This window comes from Centrocercus urophasianus, unplaced genomic scaffold (genome assembly GCF_019232065.1).
Source record: "Centrocercus urophasianus isolate 14NV4802_14NV808 unplaced genomic scaffold, USGS_Curo_1.0 seq_13, whole genome shotgun sequence".
Classification (NCBI taxonomy): domain Eukaryota; kingdom Metazoa; phylum Chordata; class Aves; order Galliformes; family Phasianidae; genus Centrocercus; species Centrocercus urophasianus.
In genome coordinates, this window is record NW_024884475.1 from 43883767 (window position 1) to 43901033 (window position 17267).

Sequence of the window (17267 nt, forward strand, 5' to 3'; positions counted from 1 at the left end):
AAGCCATGTCCCTGTGGAAGGTAGAGAGCAGTCAGTGTGCCCATGACACACATGGTCTATCCGTTTGGTAATGCCAAATAATGAGAAAATGATGGGCTTGGTTCTTTATATGAATATAGCATTTCCATGTATTGCTAAGATTATCACATCAGATGGGGTTGGAAATGATTTCTAGCTTATTGGTTGGAGTTGTTCTGTAATTCTGTTGAAGTCTTTCTGCTTGCAGCTATGCCTTGCCATGTGTTAATCCAGCCATGTTTTATGCAAGCAATTCTGTGGATGATCTCTTCAGCTGCAGTTTATTTATGTTTAAATTGGATATTAGTAACTTTTTTTTCCACATGAGGATGTTTACAAAATTGCAGTGTGAAGGAATTGTTACCTTCCCTGTACTGTAGGACATGAACATTTCTAACAGAACGGCCTTAGGGAAGTGGAAGTTGGTAAGGAAAGCACCAGGCTGGGATGAGCACTTTATTTGTGAACACTATCAGCACTAGTTTAAATGTATCCAACAGCTGCAGCATCTCACTTCAAGGACCCAATTATGTCTCTGGTTGCTGTGTTTGACCCAAAGGCTTTGACTTTTTGTGCAGTGAGAACCCTGCCCACATGGCTGTTCTGAGGCAAGTGGTACCACTGTGAATTGGCTCCTTGGTCTCTCTGAATTAAGAAACTGTATGGAAATGTCATAAGGCTCCAAGTGGGTTTTTCAGATTTGTCACAGGAAGACTTAAATATGCTTTGACAGGTCAAGGTTGATGTCCACTGGGAAGAAGGAAGTTGCCTCTTACTGAGGAGACATGAAGTAGCCATGGAGGGAGGCTCCCTGAAGAGTACCTGTGATGCTTTTTTGAGACCCAAGATCTTGTGAAGGATGGGTGAGAAGAGAAGCTGATAGACAACACAGCATGTGCTGAGATGCTCCTAGGACCATATAGCAAAGTTAGCACCTCACAGACCTACAGCAAGCAGAAGATCTTGTATGATCCAGAAGCTAGTTAATGTCAACTAAATCCAGCGTGGGGATGAAAAAATGCTGACAAGGCCAAAAGGCTAGGAGCCAGACTGCCCAAAACCATTCATCAACATCACATAGCTGTCAGAAGAGGAAGGAGCTCAGGGAGCAGCAGACAGGTTCAGCTCAGGGAGGACATGTGGGAGAGCTGGAACTGCTGTTGTCCTTCTACTTTGCTTTGTCTGTTGTCATCACCCTGCTTCCTCTCTGCTCTCAGCTATTATACTAATATTATTGATTTAATCCCATCACTTTTCCAAGAGTTTTGGAATAGTAGTGAGTTATTCCTCTTTAGAAAGAAGCAATCCTTCTCCAGGGAGATGGGTGTGGTAGAAAAATGAAAAGGGAAAGTTTCTGGCTGAATGTTGGGCATATCACAGGCCCACTTGCTTTGGAAGAGGAGCTGTTGGCAGGAGAGCAGTCAGAAGACACATCCTACTACCATGTGTGTTAATTGTGAAGAAAGATGAAGATGCTTGCCTTTGGTGAGGGGAAGATGTGTGACTCAGAAAGCAAAGATGCTGCCTTTATGAGAACTTCTCTTTGGATTTTAGGAGAAAGCAGGTCTTTCAGCAAGCCTCTGCTGTTGTCATGTTATATGTTTTGTCTATGTATATCTAAAAGAAGTAAAATTAAGTAAAATAAAAGTTTGGCTTTTTGTTATTAGTAGGTAATCACCTCCAATCTATTTTTTATCCTTGGTCTGAGTAAGCTGAAGTATAGGGAAGTAAGATCAAAGTAAACTTCTGAGCTGGCAAATTCACAAAACCAACCTATCTCATGTTTCAAGTACAGGCAGTCACTTCCTTTAATGTGCCCTCTTCAACTTCCATCCTACATTTTTAGTGCCTCCTTTGGATTTTTTTGAAACTAGATCATGGTACTTTTTCTGCTGAGAGCTGAATGCCCTTACAGGTTCTGACATACAACTAATTTGATCCCAATGAAAATGTGAGATATTACGGTGTTGTTGATGATTCACAGACCTATTTTCTCTCTGTTCTGCTGCTGTGATCTCTAGCTACTCAGCTTCATTCCAGCTGTGGCTGTCTCAAGATGTCTTGTAGCATCAACATTGTTCAGTTCAACCCCCTTGGATAATTTTGCTCAAGGCAGAAAAGATAGAGTCAAAAGTAGGGCTGAAGAGATACTGGGTACTCATGCTCTCACCAAACAACACTCAGATCCCAACATGCAGCACATGCAGTTGTTTCTAAGTAGCTTCTTGTATGATATTTGCTTTGTGCTGTGCTTATCCTGGCATCTCACCTTGATTTGCTTTACTTTGCCTCATCTGTTATGTGGGCAAGGCATGATCGAGAGTAGTTGAATGTGAATGTATTTTTGTGTTAAGAAACTAGAAGTTACATGTGAATACATACAAAACATCAAAGGAAATTTCCTTGAAGTTCCATGTGCAAAGGCATTCACTGTGGAAAACTCAAGTCTCTTTTGCTCTGGGTGTGCAGTCTTACAACCCAAACATGAGTTGTTCTCGTTCTTGGCCAAGTGAGTCATTAGATCTACCTTGTGTACAGAGGAATGTGATTATCGATCCATGCCAATGAAACGTATCATACTTCTATTATTTTTACAGCAGTAGCTGCATGCAGGGACAACATAATAAATAGTTAAACGTCTTCCAGCTCATAAATGTTACCAGTTTATTACTCTGTTCTGGATTACTATTGTCATTCTGGTGGGAAGCAGAGGGGCCGTGTTATGAGTCATAATGCATATGCAGGGCAGAATTCATCCTCTCAGCAGAACTTTACAGTAGATTCAGTGAGGAACTGGATTTCCCTCCCTTATTTTCTTCACTTTCCGTTGTTAGACTGTGTGGAATATGGTGTGTTTTGACTAATGACATGTCAGTTATTGATTATTGGAGCAGTATTGTACATCCAGCCAATAGGATTTCATAGAGCATATATTTACAGTGTGGGACTGTGATTATCTACTGGCTTTCCACAAGCCACTGAGCATATGACTCATGTTAAAAGCTTTTTTCTTAATTATTTCTTTCTTATTAAAAAAAAAAAAAAAGTATGTTTCTTCCTCTTGCTCTAACACAAACCCTCTGTCGGATGTGAGGCTCCAGCAGTGACTCACTGGGCAATGAGGCAGCAGTCTCAGACACTGTAATGTGAAGCAGAAAGGTCTTGTGCTTGCTTTCATAACAGTGTTATTCATTCATTCATTAAAAATTAAACACACAGAATACATGACGTTTTCAAGTTTGCAGATATCAGTGAATACTTTCTTGTTGTTTCTTAACTTTTTGAGAGTTGAAGTTGCTTCAGTGGTTTTGATCTTTGTTTTGTTTTATTTGGGAGTATCTACTGTTACAGTTAGCTATAATTCCTATAACAGAGCAGTGTATGTCAGAGGGGCCCTACAGATGGGGATTCAGTTTCAGAATTATGTCTTAATGGAGTAATGGATGCATTTTTAGCTACTGTAATGAGTTTATATTTGTAAGAAAATTGTGACTTCTATATTATTCATCTCTTTTTCACTAGAAGTTGCTGGTTTCCAATTGTGATTTTAAAGTGGGGTTGTTTTTTATTTTTTGAAGTGGAAAATCAATATGCTCCAATGGCTTGTGATGTAGCTCCCTGATAACATCTCTGTACGTTATTTCCCATGTGAGAATGCAACATTGAAAGCTTTGATTGGTCAGAGCTGAGTGCGATGCTATAGAATTTAAAACGTTTGAAGAGCTATAATGTGTTACATAGTTTTGTCTAGGCCAGTATATGGCCTCATTGGCCACTGTCAGGTGCTGTGACAGTGTACAACAGTGGGCTGAGCACATAGTGGCAGACAGTAGCTTGGGATTGCCTTGAATTTGAGGTGATAGTTTTGAGGTAAGTAGATTCAGAAGGCATATTGTGTGAATTTGTCTCAGTGCATAAAAACTGAAGCTGATTCAGACATCTACAGCAGTTTGAGGCAGGAAGCTTTCCAGTCTCAAGAAACAGAAGGTGAAGAACTATCTCCTTATAGTAATACTAAGCTGGTACTTGACAACTTAATTTGATGCTAGACTGTGTCTACTTTAAAATGAAAAAGAAATGTTCTGCTTCTTGCTGCTGCTGTGCCACTTGTTTGGTGGATCTCCAGCATATGCTCCATTAGTTCTCTTACTAAAAAAGATCAGTCCATGCCATTGTTTCGTGTCTGCTTTGGAGCATTGTTCCTGCTCTTTTCTGCATCTTTCCAAGTTGTAAGATGTTAAGATGAGGAGCAGAACTACGTGTACTGTTCATGAAATGGTAGGCCGTGAACTTACTCAGAGAAATAATTAGTTTCTCTGTCTTCTCTGATTTTCCTAGTAACTGGCAACTTAGAGATTGTTCCTTTCTTCCCCACAACACTATTTCTCACTCCTGTACTGTATACAACCTGCTGACTTGAATTTGGTGAGACTGTAGGAATATACAAGTGACAAGATAAAATTTGGGCTAATGGTTTCTGTTACTCTAAAGCTCTTCCTGACGTAAGCAAGCCCTGTTGGAAGCTGTTGCGTTGGTGAGTGTTAGAGTGACTTTAAAGCCTATTCCTAGCAATGTTCTAAGCAATTTGTTCTTTTCAAGAGCTGGGTAATAACTGAGGGTGGCTTCATGATCCAAATGCACATCTAACTGTTCTGTACTGGTACGTTAGCAAGCATACGAATTTATATGTTTATTTTCTTTTTAATTGTAGGTATTTATGAGCCGCCATTTGTTGTACTATTGTGGTGAACCTACCCTGGATGTGAAGATTGCCTTTTGTCAGGTGTGTGTTCCTTACAGGTAAAACAAGGTACAGTATACACTTGTACTTTATTTTTACATTTATGCTAATAGAAAAAAAAAGAAAATGTCTGTAGCAAATTGAGAGTAACTAGCTGTAAGAATTAGAGTAAACATAAAAACCAGAAAAATGCATCACAGAAAATTTCTATTTAATTTGATTGTCATCGTTTGCTCTCAATGATTTTTGCTTGCCCAAATATCTGTTGATGTGATGAGAACAAAAAGTCTTGGCTGTTCTTCCCATAAACTTAATGATGAGACATTCTTCATCCAAAATAACTGCACCTATATAAATGCTTTCATGGAAATATGTGAATTAGATTTATTTTATCTTACCATCTCTTTATGTGAGACAGAGGTTTTTACATTGTAATCAATGAATACAATTTTCTGTCCATTAGTCTGCATTTGCTGGGAGTATGGAAAAAGTAATTGAATTGGTGTGAGATTTGTACTGTCCTCAGTTGAACAAAATATACTGTGCAGGTTGTGGGGTCATGAGACTGTGCTATAGCCAATTCTGCACTTGATATCAGCCTTGAAATTGTTCAGTCACAGTGCTTTAAAATCTACAGAGCTCAAACTAACTTTGAGCTGAAGAAAACTGTATTTTTATGCCCAATTTTTGGTTCTGATGGTTAGATTAAGTTAGTTAACATACATAGATGTCAAATCACTGAATGTGTTTTTCCAGTATGAATTCAAGGTGATTTTTTAGTTGACTTCTTATGAAACATTTTGCGTTTGAATTATTTCTTGTTTTTTGGTTTTGGTGGTGATGTTGTTGCTTTGAGATGGAACCCATTATTGGACTTCTTGAGGGAGACTAGGGAACAGTCTTCATTTTTTGAGAGGTGAGAACAATGTTGTGTTCCTGAAAATGGAATTGTAGTAAACACCAGTACTGCCCTTTATGTTACTTACCTAGTGTCAAAGACAGTGAAGAGCTGAAGGCTGTGAGCTGTATGTAAGCAGTTAAAGTGAAACAGTGATGTGTATTGGAAATTTTACTGTCTGTTTTTTTTAACTCAGTAGTGCCAAATATTGGTTCTGCTGGGAAGGCTACCTTTGAACTTTCAAAAGCTTCAGCATTTAGTTGGATCTAGGCTATTTGCTTTGGAAAACTGCTTAACAGCCTTCTATGTCCTTTCTTACCTCCTATTCTCTGTGTGCATGTGATTTTCTAACTTGTTTAATTCTTCCACTTTTTTTTTTTGGCTCAGTTTGGATAATTGGATCTGTGGACTGCACAAACAGTCCGAAGTATCCTCCTCAATGAAAATTTTTATATATAACTTATACAATACATATCTTTCAGACCAGGGAGAAAGAATTTTGGAAGAAGAAAGGATTTTTTTTTTAATTTTTTTTTCCCCCACAAAACAGTGCTTAGGTAATTTTTTAGACAGAGCTTACTTGTGGGAGGAAAAAAAAAAAAGAAAAAGAAAAACAAAAAAAAACCCACCCCCCAAAGTTTTTGAGAAAATTGCAAAAAAAAAAAAAAAAAAAAAAAAGGGGAGGGGATTCTACACTATTCTACACTGAGAAGTTCTTTTCAGTGTACAGAATACAGTGTTTTGCACAGCTAACTATCCTCTTCCTTTACATAAATTAAAGAAGAGCTGTACAGAAACATTTCTATTTTACATGTGCAAGGAAAGATATTTCTATCATTTCCTGCTTACATTCAGTGCTACTTCAGCCTGGATATCAGTCAATTCCCAACAATGTACAGTGAATGCTTTCTGTCAAACAGTACCCAGTTCTTGATTTAGTCAATAATCAAAACATGCTGCTATAATTAATCTTCTGCTGATACTCCAGTTTAATAAGAAGTGCTCATAGAATCATAGAGCAAGGTTGGAAAAGACAGCTAAGATCATCTAGTCCAGCTGTCATAGCCACAAACAGTACTTAATGTCATATTAGTGCTTTTGTTAAAGAATATCCGATGAAATCAACAACATTTTGGATGAATTCTTGTAACTGGTGTTGGGAATATCCAAGTAATTTCGTCATGGCAGTATCTCTGGTAAAAACAGATTTTATTTGCAATTGCAATGGTGGGCATCTCACAAGCTGGAGCACACCTGTGGGCGCATTAGTACAGCTTTTGTGCCTTGTGCCCCCATGCCTATCCCCTCCCCTGTTTTCCCATTGGCTGGGTACTCCAGATTCACAATCTTACCCAAGACTTGCATTTGTTAATTACATTCTAACACTTGTTGATTCATGTACTATCTTGCGCCAGTCAGTCACAATCCTGTTTCCAAGATGTCTCAGTACTCTCCTTATCACACTGATATGGTGGTCCTCTCCAAAGTTTCTTCCATTCTGTCCAAAGGCCGCTTCCTCTGTTAAACAAAGAGCCCCAAGGGGAGTGATGCCAGGCCTTCCCAATGCCTCTTCAGGGCTTCCTTGGGCACATCATGACTTGTTCTCTGGTTTGATCAATCTTGTGCAGGATTTTTTTGCAATGTGTGTGACAAAAAACTACATATATATTCATGCTGACTAGACATAAATTGTTGCTAGCTATACAAGTTTATTGCTAATTATTTATCTTCTCTTTCTTAAATTCTCCATTACTCGGGTCCTGTCTGCCAATACCAAATATCAGTAAGGCTCAGAGGTATTTCAGAAGGCTGGACAGACAGGACCTGCAGTCTTTGTGCCCATAACCTACTACCTAATCTCTATGATTTTAAATTACTTCATGTATATACTGAACATGCATTCCTGGGGAAGATTCATCAAGAGGATAGGGAATGCAAACTATCAGAGACCTCTCCCCAAGTAAAGTAAAAAGACTCCCAAAAAGAACTATGGTGGTGGAGACCATGAAATAAAAAATCTTGCTCTAATGCAGAAACAACATTTGATTCCCACACTGGGTGAAGCCAATCCAAGGTAAATAACCATGGCAGTATCCGAAGAGGAGTCATTCAAGAGTGCACGAGATACTACTCTGTCATTACAGGAAACAGGGTTTTGTCCTTCCAGCACCTGCTGCACAAACAGCTCTTCATGATCCTCATATCTTCAGATGTATACCCTGAGGATTAAAGCTAGTTTAGGCTGCTTCTTAATTTATTTTCTCCAAAAAGATAGGCCCTGATCCAAATCACACTCAACCACATACTCAGCTTTAACTACAAGAGCAGCCCCTTAGAATTACATATTTTATTGCATTAAAATCTCAGCTCTTGTGGATGCTGTTCATGTGTACTGCAGAGGGCAGGACATGGGATATAGGTGCAACCTGGTAACGTTTGGTTAATCATTTGGTATAATTTTAGATAGCATTCAGCAGTCTTCACGTAGTAATTTTTATTCCATATTTATTCACAATGCTAATGGAGAAGTCAAATACTCTATGATTTACTGTGGTCCGAATATAAAGAAGTTTCTTTGTAACTTTTGGAAAATTGTATGGAATCAGGAAGCCTTAGAGCTCCCCAGCAGCAAGATGTGGGCACTGCCACTCAGTTCTTGTGGTGAGTGGGAGCCAGCCAGCACACAGATAAGAGACCCCAAAAATGCTGTTTTTGGTGAACTTAATTCAGCTCATTAATTTTTTTTTTTTTTGGTCTGGTTTAACAGATGCCAAAATTTCTTCTGCTGTACAAATATCCAGCAGGCACCAGCACAAGTCAGCATTATGCAGTTGGATGCTGCCCTGCTTATCTGTCAAGATGAGAGCTTCTGGTGGTCATGTGCTGTAACATAAGATTTTTTTTCACCGGAAAAATCTCTGACTATCCCAGTTCTATGTCTAATATGTTGACCATGTAGAATAGAATAGCTAATGTGGAAGATGCGTGAGTAGTCCTGCTCCTGTTGGAATGCATGCATCACTGTGGACTTCCCACCAAATACTGAATTGTTCTGAAGTGTTCTTTTAGAGGTGACGTGTTGCAAAATACCCCAATGATTGTTACCACTGAGTGCATATACTTCTTATAGTAACTGTTGTGTGGGGACTTCTCTCTCATCTCCTGAAGTGCACAGCTTTGTGCGCTGTGGCAGGAAAAGACATCCACCTATAGGCTGCTTGTTTTAGCATACAGCATATGGCATTGGGTCTGCTGGTTTTATATGGCACAGTGCTAACTCAGCATGGTGAGAATATGAAGAATTTCCAACTTAAGAAAAGAGAAAAGCCCTTTTTGAGAAACAAATCACGATCGGGGAAATGACTTCTACTTATTTGCAATTAAGTCTATCATTAACTGCAATTTCATAGGCTGATGTTTTTCTGGAAGAGCTGAGAAAAATGACATCTGCTTTTGAAAAACAGAAGGATGGGACAAAGGTACTTAGACTTATAGAACTTCATTGATCGTTAGTAAGGCTGCTCTTGTCAACAGGCCACATCTTTAGGGTTCTGGACATTCCTACTGAAGCACAACGTGACACAGACCCCTGGATTTTGAGTAGAATAAGATGTTCAAGTGCTGAATAATAACTAACAATGGATGCTGCCAACCAACGTGAAGAATTGTACCTGGCAGAATTTTCACATTTCCTAAACGTTAGCTGTATAGGATGCATTTATTTACACTTCATTTGCACACCCCCCCACACATTTTTTGCAGGACTCAAGAGCAGTTCTGCAGTCTATGACTGTGCCTCTGGGTGGCTTCTGCCAGGATTTGGTAATTGCAGCATAATACTATTCCATGATTTTTGACTTGAAGTCATAAATAATCTTGTCTTCGAAAAACACCTTTCTATTATTCAGTTTTGTGCCTCACAGCACTTCCATAATGCTGCAATAATATATTTAATTTTCTTCCAAAAAGCAGGTACAGTGGCATTTTGAGATAAGATATCTGGGATCCAGCCATACATACTAAGAAAATGCTTAATATGAATCACCACTGCAACGTAGCATGCTATTCCTTTGGTATGGCACCATCATTAGTCCTTACTGGACAGTCTGAACAATTTGATGCCCCGGATGGAACACGTCAGTGTTTCTGCATAATGAAATTGGAATTGGTGCTTTATTGATACCACTTAAAGAAACCTTCAGAGTGCATTTTCACTTTGCATGTAGAGAGTATTTTGCAAACTTTTACTCAGATTGATCTTTAAATAAGTCCCAAATAAAAAGATACAAAAAAAAAAAAACCCTTTATTTCATCTTCAGATGTTTTTTTCACCTATATTCTGACAACTTGCTTTATTTTCCACCGGTCTTGAACAAAACACTTCCTCTGTGAAATACTTGCATCAATGAACGCTTAAAACTCAGATTATTTTAGCAAACTTTTCATTTGTTACCAACAGAAGAGACCAGCATTATTGATTGCATTGCTCTCAGTTATTCATTCATCAGGTTTGTTTCTGAATTATTTCCTAAATTTGATAAACCACTTTGGTTAAAATTAATGCCTTAATCACATTGGACAGAATTACTGCCTTAACCATTAAATAAGCTGTCTTGATCAGGAAAAGTCCTATAATTATGGTTTCTACCCAATGGGAGATTGATTGATGTTCATAAACCATTCTGTAAGCAATGTCCTTTACTGCAGATTTCTGGGACTAAAATGTTATTGTTTAAGATAAAGAACTGTCTCTTTCTAGCAAACGATGCACTTGAATTATTCAGCTCCTTTCAGCCTCTTATTAAGAAAAGGAGAGTCTTTTCATTAGCCACTTTCACAATGAATACTGTAATTATACAATTGTACTCAGAAATTTAGTTTTTGAAGTAGTTATACCTGTGCTGTTATGTGCTGCCTTTTCACCCTTCTTTTCAAATGATGCCATGATGTGCACTGGGACACAGCATCTCATGACTTCTTCCTTGCTGCCTTACGTGCATAACAGAAGAAAGCTTCTCAGCCAACACCCGATAGCTCACTGTGGTCTCAATTTAGTGAGAAACTCAATCTATCTGTAAAATATTGTACTATCAGTAGGAGAACTTAATTCCATCCTAGTTCTCCTGTGCTCAAAGCACGCTGGACTTCAGGTCTCCCCTAGTGCTGTTGAAAAATCAGCCATCCTTTTCATTTCCCAGTGGTGCAGTTGCTTGGCCAACTTTCAGTGGCCATTTCTCTCTCTTACCTGTATCTTGCTTCCTCCCGTATTGTCTCTTCTTTTTCAAACCAAGTGACTCAGAATGAGCTGATGAGTACAAACAGCAGTTTCCTCTTCTCCTTGCTCTTGCAGTTTGGTTGTGGCTGCTCTTGTTGCTGCCCTCTGTTTCAGAGGCAGCTCCAACCCGTGCCTTTGCCAACATCTCATCCCAATCACTAAATAAGTAAGAGGTTCCCAAACGTTGTTACTTCCACTTCCATCCGCTTTCTTACATGCCTCTTTCCTGTATTTTCCCTACATTATATTCAAGTCCCTGTCCATAAAGAAACCTCTTTCCCCAGAATTGTTATTCTTGGCATTTCTGAATAAACCTTCTTCTCCTTGCCATTCTTGGTGTGATGGCTGGGGCCAGAGTTTACTGTCTGTGTCTGTGTTGGATTCTTCAGATAGTATGTGAATGAGGAATCATTCTGAACTTGTTCTTCTGCTGAGGAAATGCTCATACAGCTGATCTCTTACAAGTGTGCACCAGAATGAAGTAGATGCCTTTGGGCTGTGATAACTGCTAAGCAACATGTGAGACCATAGTTAGAAATAAGTTACAACCATGTTTAGCCTGTACAAAAGGAGCAATTGAAAGCAGTGAAATCTCAGTGAACACCGCATGGGAGACAAGTGAAGAATATCCAAATAGAGTTTTGCTTTGGAGAAATAAATGAACAAGAAAGAGAAGGAGCACTGCACGGTGCTCAGAACCAAAAAAAGTCAGTTCTGAAGTCATTGCAGTTTTGTCATCTCAGAAGAGGTTAAACAAAAAGAGTTTAATTTAAAAAAAAAAAAAGGAAAGAAAAGAAAAGGTAAGAGTATTATGCCTCTTACAATAATTTCTGCTTTAAAAGAATGTGCAAAGCAAATGCAATGAGACAATCAAAGAACGGTCTGTGAGAGCTGAGCTGTTTGCAGAGCAAGTCACTTTGCTACTGAGTTGCTGAGTTCTTAGGAGTGCAGCCTGTGTCTGGGATCTAGGAGAAAGCCAGTGAAGAAGCACTAACAAAAGACAGAATTAACCCATGACAGCATAGAAAGCACTGTAATAAGGAATACTGTGTGATGAATACAGTCCTTATAGGTTATGAATGAGATACGGTAGTGGGGAGATGTGGTGCAATGGGGCTGATAAATAAGATTAAGAATTTACAAAATGTGTGTGTAAGTGCACACATTTGGTGTTCTGTGTGGGAGATTTAATCTCTAACTGTGCTACAGATATTCCTATGCAAAGATACTGTCTATTTCTTAAATGTAGGCTTTCGTGATTCTCCAAATGTACATAGCAAAACCTGTGCCTATTAAATCCAAAGCAGAGGTTTGGTAAATGCCACAACTGTGGATCTTCTGAGTGAATTGCAGCCATTCAGTCGGGAGGATAGGAGCTAAGTGGGGCTGCCAGCTGTACAGGCACACACTTTCAGAGCTGACAAGAACGCCCTCAGGATTTTACAATCTTTCAGAATTTGCATTTGTATGTCTCATCATCTGATCTTTTGGTCAAATGGTAGCTTGAAGATATTTGTATTTTGGACCCTGACAGAACACTGTCTGTCTGCTACCCACGACATGCTCGCCTCCTTTCCAGCCTTTTGTCTGGGATGAATTGGAGACAGAGGAGCCCTGGGGAGCCATTGTCACTTCTAGCACAGAACGATGGCTCTGTTGCATTCTGCACACCCTTGGGCACGATGCCAACTGCAAATGAGGAAACAGTTTTTCAGTCTTTCAGTCTTTCTCTTCCTCGTTTGTTTCATGCATGCGGAGTCGTTTTGCTTTTTTTTCAATAGCCTTGAATCATGGCACACTTAAATGTTTATCTTTTCCTGTAGGCATTTCTGTGCACACGCGAAGATGGATGCTGATATTTAGGGAAAGCTCCTCCTCAGCTGATACTTGTTAACATGCTCTGAGACAGCTCTGATTGTCCTGGAGATGTAGATGAGAGCAATTGAGCTTAAACTGCCATTAGTGGACTTAATAGAAGCTAAAAGATGGATGTGAAGTGCTGAGCTGTAAGAAGTCTTTCTATTGTGAATTTATCAATAACAGGGGGAACGGTGTTCAGAAACAGATGTTCACCAGTGAAAAGTAGTCAATATCCTCCTTTCCTGAAGCAGAAGTAGGTAAATAAGCGGGGATAATGTCAGGAAACAATTCACCTCAAACTATAGAAAATAGTGTTGTTATTCTGTTGTGCTTTCTTATCTCTCTTTATCACTGCTTACGCTGTAAAACAGGAAAAAAAAAGAAGAAAAAAAAAAAGAAAAAAAGGAAAAGAATGCAGCTTGTGATTATGAGCAAGGCAATAAGTGGAGTTTCACTGTGTTTTTCAATAGCTTTGTTTTGTTGAAAACAAATAACGTGTTTCTAAGGCATATAGTAATGTTAGGACTAGCATTTCCCTTCACCTCCATCCCCTGAGGCTTGGCAGTTCATTTCCTTTCCTCCCAAGCCATTGGGATATTGGGCAAATAACTGTGCAGCTATGGCTGCCAACCCCATTTGGATAGATGTCCGTTCAGTTCCGAAAGCTTAACTTCTTTTAATCTGAAGTTTCCCAGTACAGAAGAAGGAGAATGACATTTGGTACGTGTTGTAAGTTTTGAATGTGTTATGGCCAAAGAAAATTCCTGTACATGGATGGTTAAGTTCTAGTTAGTGTTGAAAGTTTGATTCTGTTGTCCAAATATTTATAGAAGCCATGAAATAATGACATTCAGATGCATTGTTTGTGTTTCAGCAATCATCTTTCACCTAACACAAAGACCTGTGAAACTGTCCCAGACAAAAAGGATAGAGAATTTTGTGTCTAAATATTTTTGTTCTTGCAATGTTTACTGCTATGTTGGAGTCCAAGTAGCATAACATGCCAGGTTCATTTGGAGCTCACTTGAAAATTTATGAACTGTAGTGAAATTCTAGAAGATTTTGGCAAGATCTACAGACTTTCAGTACGACTTCCCAAGTAAACATTAAGTGTGAGCACCGTTTTTTTTTCTCCAGTTAATAGTGAATGAAGAGCTTCTAGTTTCTTCTTGATGAGGGTTTCTCTGTTCTTGAGGTTGTGGTATCCACCAAATGTGAAAGTTGTCTTCTGGGTGTGTGCATGCTCTATTGAGGGCATGTATTTCCTTGCTTAGGGTAAAGCCTTTGTAGCTGAATTTTAAGAGACCGTTTCTTTGTCCTTGTTTCAGAAGTGACTTTTGAGTTGATTTCGAAATCATTTGTGATTTGCTTATTTGTCACTCTGATATGGAGATCTGATCAAATGTGATTAATAATACTGTCAATTCATTGCTTTGGAGATTTGATTTAAATACTGATTAGACAAGGAAAATTACATTGTTTGACCCATAATTCTTATGGGAGTATTACTTTGGGCTTAAGCAGTAGGCCCGTTGTGCTTTAATTTTGCTGATTTTCTGCTGAAAATCAGCGGAGTATTTTTCTGCATTTTATTACCAGTGTAGTTTTAAAGAGAGGGGGCAGATGGGTAGCTGATTGGAAGCCTGGTTTGCCTGTCTCCAGCAGCCAAGGTGCACATCACTTGCGGGAGGCATTTTGCTTAGAGTCAACTTCCAGCCACATTAGCGTGCCTGATATTTGAGAGTAATTCTGGGTGTCTTTTCTATCAAAGCAGAAGTGATGTGAGCTCATTGCTCACGTGTTAAGTAGATTTTAAGAAAGTGTTACTTTTCATAAGCTTCCATAAATGATGAAGCTGTCTTTACCTTTTCTGGTTGCATGTGAACAATAGAGGGGTTGTTGTAGGAAAGTGAACATTGTGCTGATGGGCTGATGGTTAATCTAGATAATCTTAGAGGTCTTTTCCAACCTGAATGGTTCTGTGAATTAGGAAGCATTTCTTCTCAGAGTGGTGATGCAGTGGCAAAGGCTGCCCAGGAAGGAGGTGGAATAACCATCCCTGGAGGTGTTCAAGAACTGTGGAGATGTGGAACTGTGAACATGGGTTCGTAGTGGTGATGAGTTAATGCTCGTACAGGATGGTCTTAGAGATCTTTTCCAATTTCAATGATTCTTTGATTCTATCATTCTAAAAGCGTGTGTTACTGAGGGGAAAGCTGCTTGTTGAGACCATTGTGTTCTGATCAGACCCTACAGGCTCCTGTTGGTTGATGTTTCTTCAGTTACTGTTGGAATGACTGAAGAACTGCAAACAATAATTGTTCAATTAATTAAGACTTTCTTGGATTACAAATACCTACCTGCTGGAGCTGCAGCACTTCAGAAAACAATCTGTGGCATTGTGAGGTTCCTAAGTCCAGTCATTCACAGGCTCTGCCTGACTTGAAAAGGAGTGATGTTGATGTGTTTAGGATTCTGAACTCAAAGTGACAAAAATAACTTATCCCATTTACATCTGTACCACACACATTACAGGTGGGGAGGTCAGTACTGGTGATGCTGACAGGCAATGGTTCGTCAGGCCTGAGCAAGGTACTTTCTCTGGCTCTTCCAGAGAAGCTGGCTGTGATTTGGGCTCTCTAAGCAGCGCAGTGATTATGCTGACACTTCCCTAACATTGGTTTTACAGTAACGGATGTTAATGCTGAATATAGTCTGCATTGTTCTGATAATGACATCAGGATAAAACATGATGCAAATGTGTTAGTGTAGCCAGAGGGAACTGGAATTATTTCCTGTCATTCAGGAGCACATTATTCAAATAAAGCTGCTCAGTTCCAGGTCTGGTAGGAGTAGCTGAGTAAGCTGGATTTATTCATCTGTCTGCTCATAGCAGTAGGAGCTTTGAGACTAAGGCTGCACAGTGCAAATCAGATGCTAATTTTCTTTCTTTAGATGGGAAAAATCCATACCTCTTTCAGAGTTATTCTACTCTTTAACCTTGGATTTAGCACTTGTGTCAGTATGGGTATGTTTCTTTCTTTCATCATTTGGGGAGAGGGGGGATTCCTTGCCCTGTGTCTGATTCATGAGTAAGTGCAGTGTTTCTAATTGTTCTTCTGAAATGAGATTTTCTGTTTGAATGCATGGCTGCAGCTAGGGCACTTCAAAGCCTCCGAATGAGGCAGCTGGGATTAACCACCCTATCAATGACCACCAGCACTCTGGCAGGATAACTGACAGAAAAAGGGCATTCATTCATCCCAGGGCAAACCAGAGAACCCCAGTTATTGGCAGGATCAGTTCTCTATTTTTAATGCCAGCTTTATGGAACACTGGAATTGCGTATTTTTTAAATGAAAAAATCGTATCCTTCAAGGAAATTTTTTGTTTTTCCTTTCCCCATCAAAATTCGTCTTAATATTATTGTTCAGTCATGTAGCATTATTGATTATTCAGATTTATTGAAAAAGCAATTTATATTAGATAAACTTCAAACGTTTTATATATATATATATATATATATATATATCAGGGAAATTCAAATGTTGCATTTGTGAGCACTGGAAATGAATGCAGAGGAAGAGAGATGCAAGTGCGGCAGCAGATGTACATTTGGGCTCTATTTCTCCTCTTCAGAGTGCATCTGGGGAACATGGATTCCCTGGGTGAATCATTCACTGCTCCAGGACAGCTCTGTGGCATACTGAACTTCTGTGTCCTGTGCTCAGTGTGACGTAGGATGGAATCCTCAGTTACAGACATGAAATCACAATGTTTATCTCGTAGTCAGTACGTATTTTACTCTGTATTCTATACAGCAGACCTCAAATGGCCCTAATGGAACTTTATGTCTGGTAATGCCTGCGTATATGGGCAAGGTTACAGCTCTGTAGTGCTATCTTCTGTGCAAGCACAACAGGTTTGTAGTAACCTGTATTATTTTTCTTTCATGAAAATAATTTATTTTGTGGGGACTAACACTAGAATGCTAGAATCACAGAAACAGCATTTCTGGTTCCCAAAAATACAGAACTGGTAAACTCTCCTCAGCTATTGAACTCTGTAGCCTAAAATGACAAGAATTCATATTTTAAAATGGAACTGACTGTGTTTCCTCAATATTCTGATGTTTTACAGCTTGGGTTTCTGTCTTCCTTCCCAACCCCCTTCCCTTCTGCACAACAGGGATTTGGGAAACAAGTGGATGTGTCATACATTGCCAAGCATTACAACATGAGCAAAAGCAAAGTTGACAACCAGTTCTACAGTGTGGAAGTGGGTGACTCGACCTTCACTGTTCTCAAGCGCTACCAGAACTTGAAACCAATTGGCTCTGGGGCTCAGGGAATAGTTTGGTGAGTATCAGCACTTTCTCTTTGCTTTTCAGTAGGATTTGCCTTTTGCATTTCTTCACACTTTGCTAGTCACAGATATTGTCCACAATTGCAAAAATGAGCATTGGGCAACAAACA

The 17267-nt window shown here is 39.2% G+C and overlaps 1 protein-coding gene across 4 annotated transcripts in view; it reads left to right on the forward strand.

Annotated features, from left to right (window-relative positions):
- Positions 1-17267, forward strand: part of MAPK10 (mitogen-activated protein kinase 10) — an 89462-nt gene that overhangs the window by 43360 nt on the left and 28835 nt on the right. For 3 of the 4 annotated variants that reach the window (XM_042812047.1, XM_042812048.1, XM_042812049.1), the window contains exon 1: positions 17029-17150. In XM_042812047.1, the coding sequence (XP_042667981.1) occupies positions 17029-17150 (122 nt within the window). Of the gene's footprint in view, positions 1-4729; positions 4802-16980; positions 17151-17267 lie in introns of those variants that run through there. The other variant, XM_042812046.1, reaches the window with a different exon arrangement.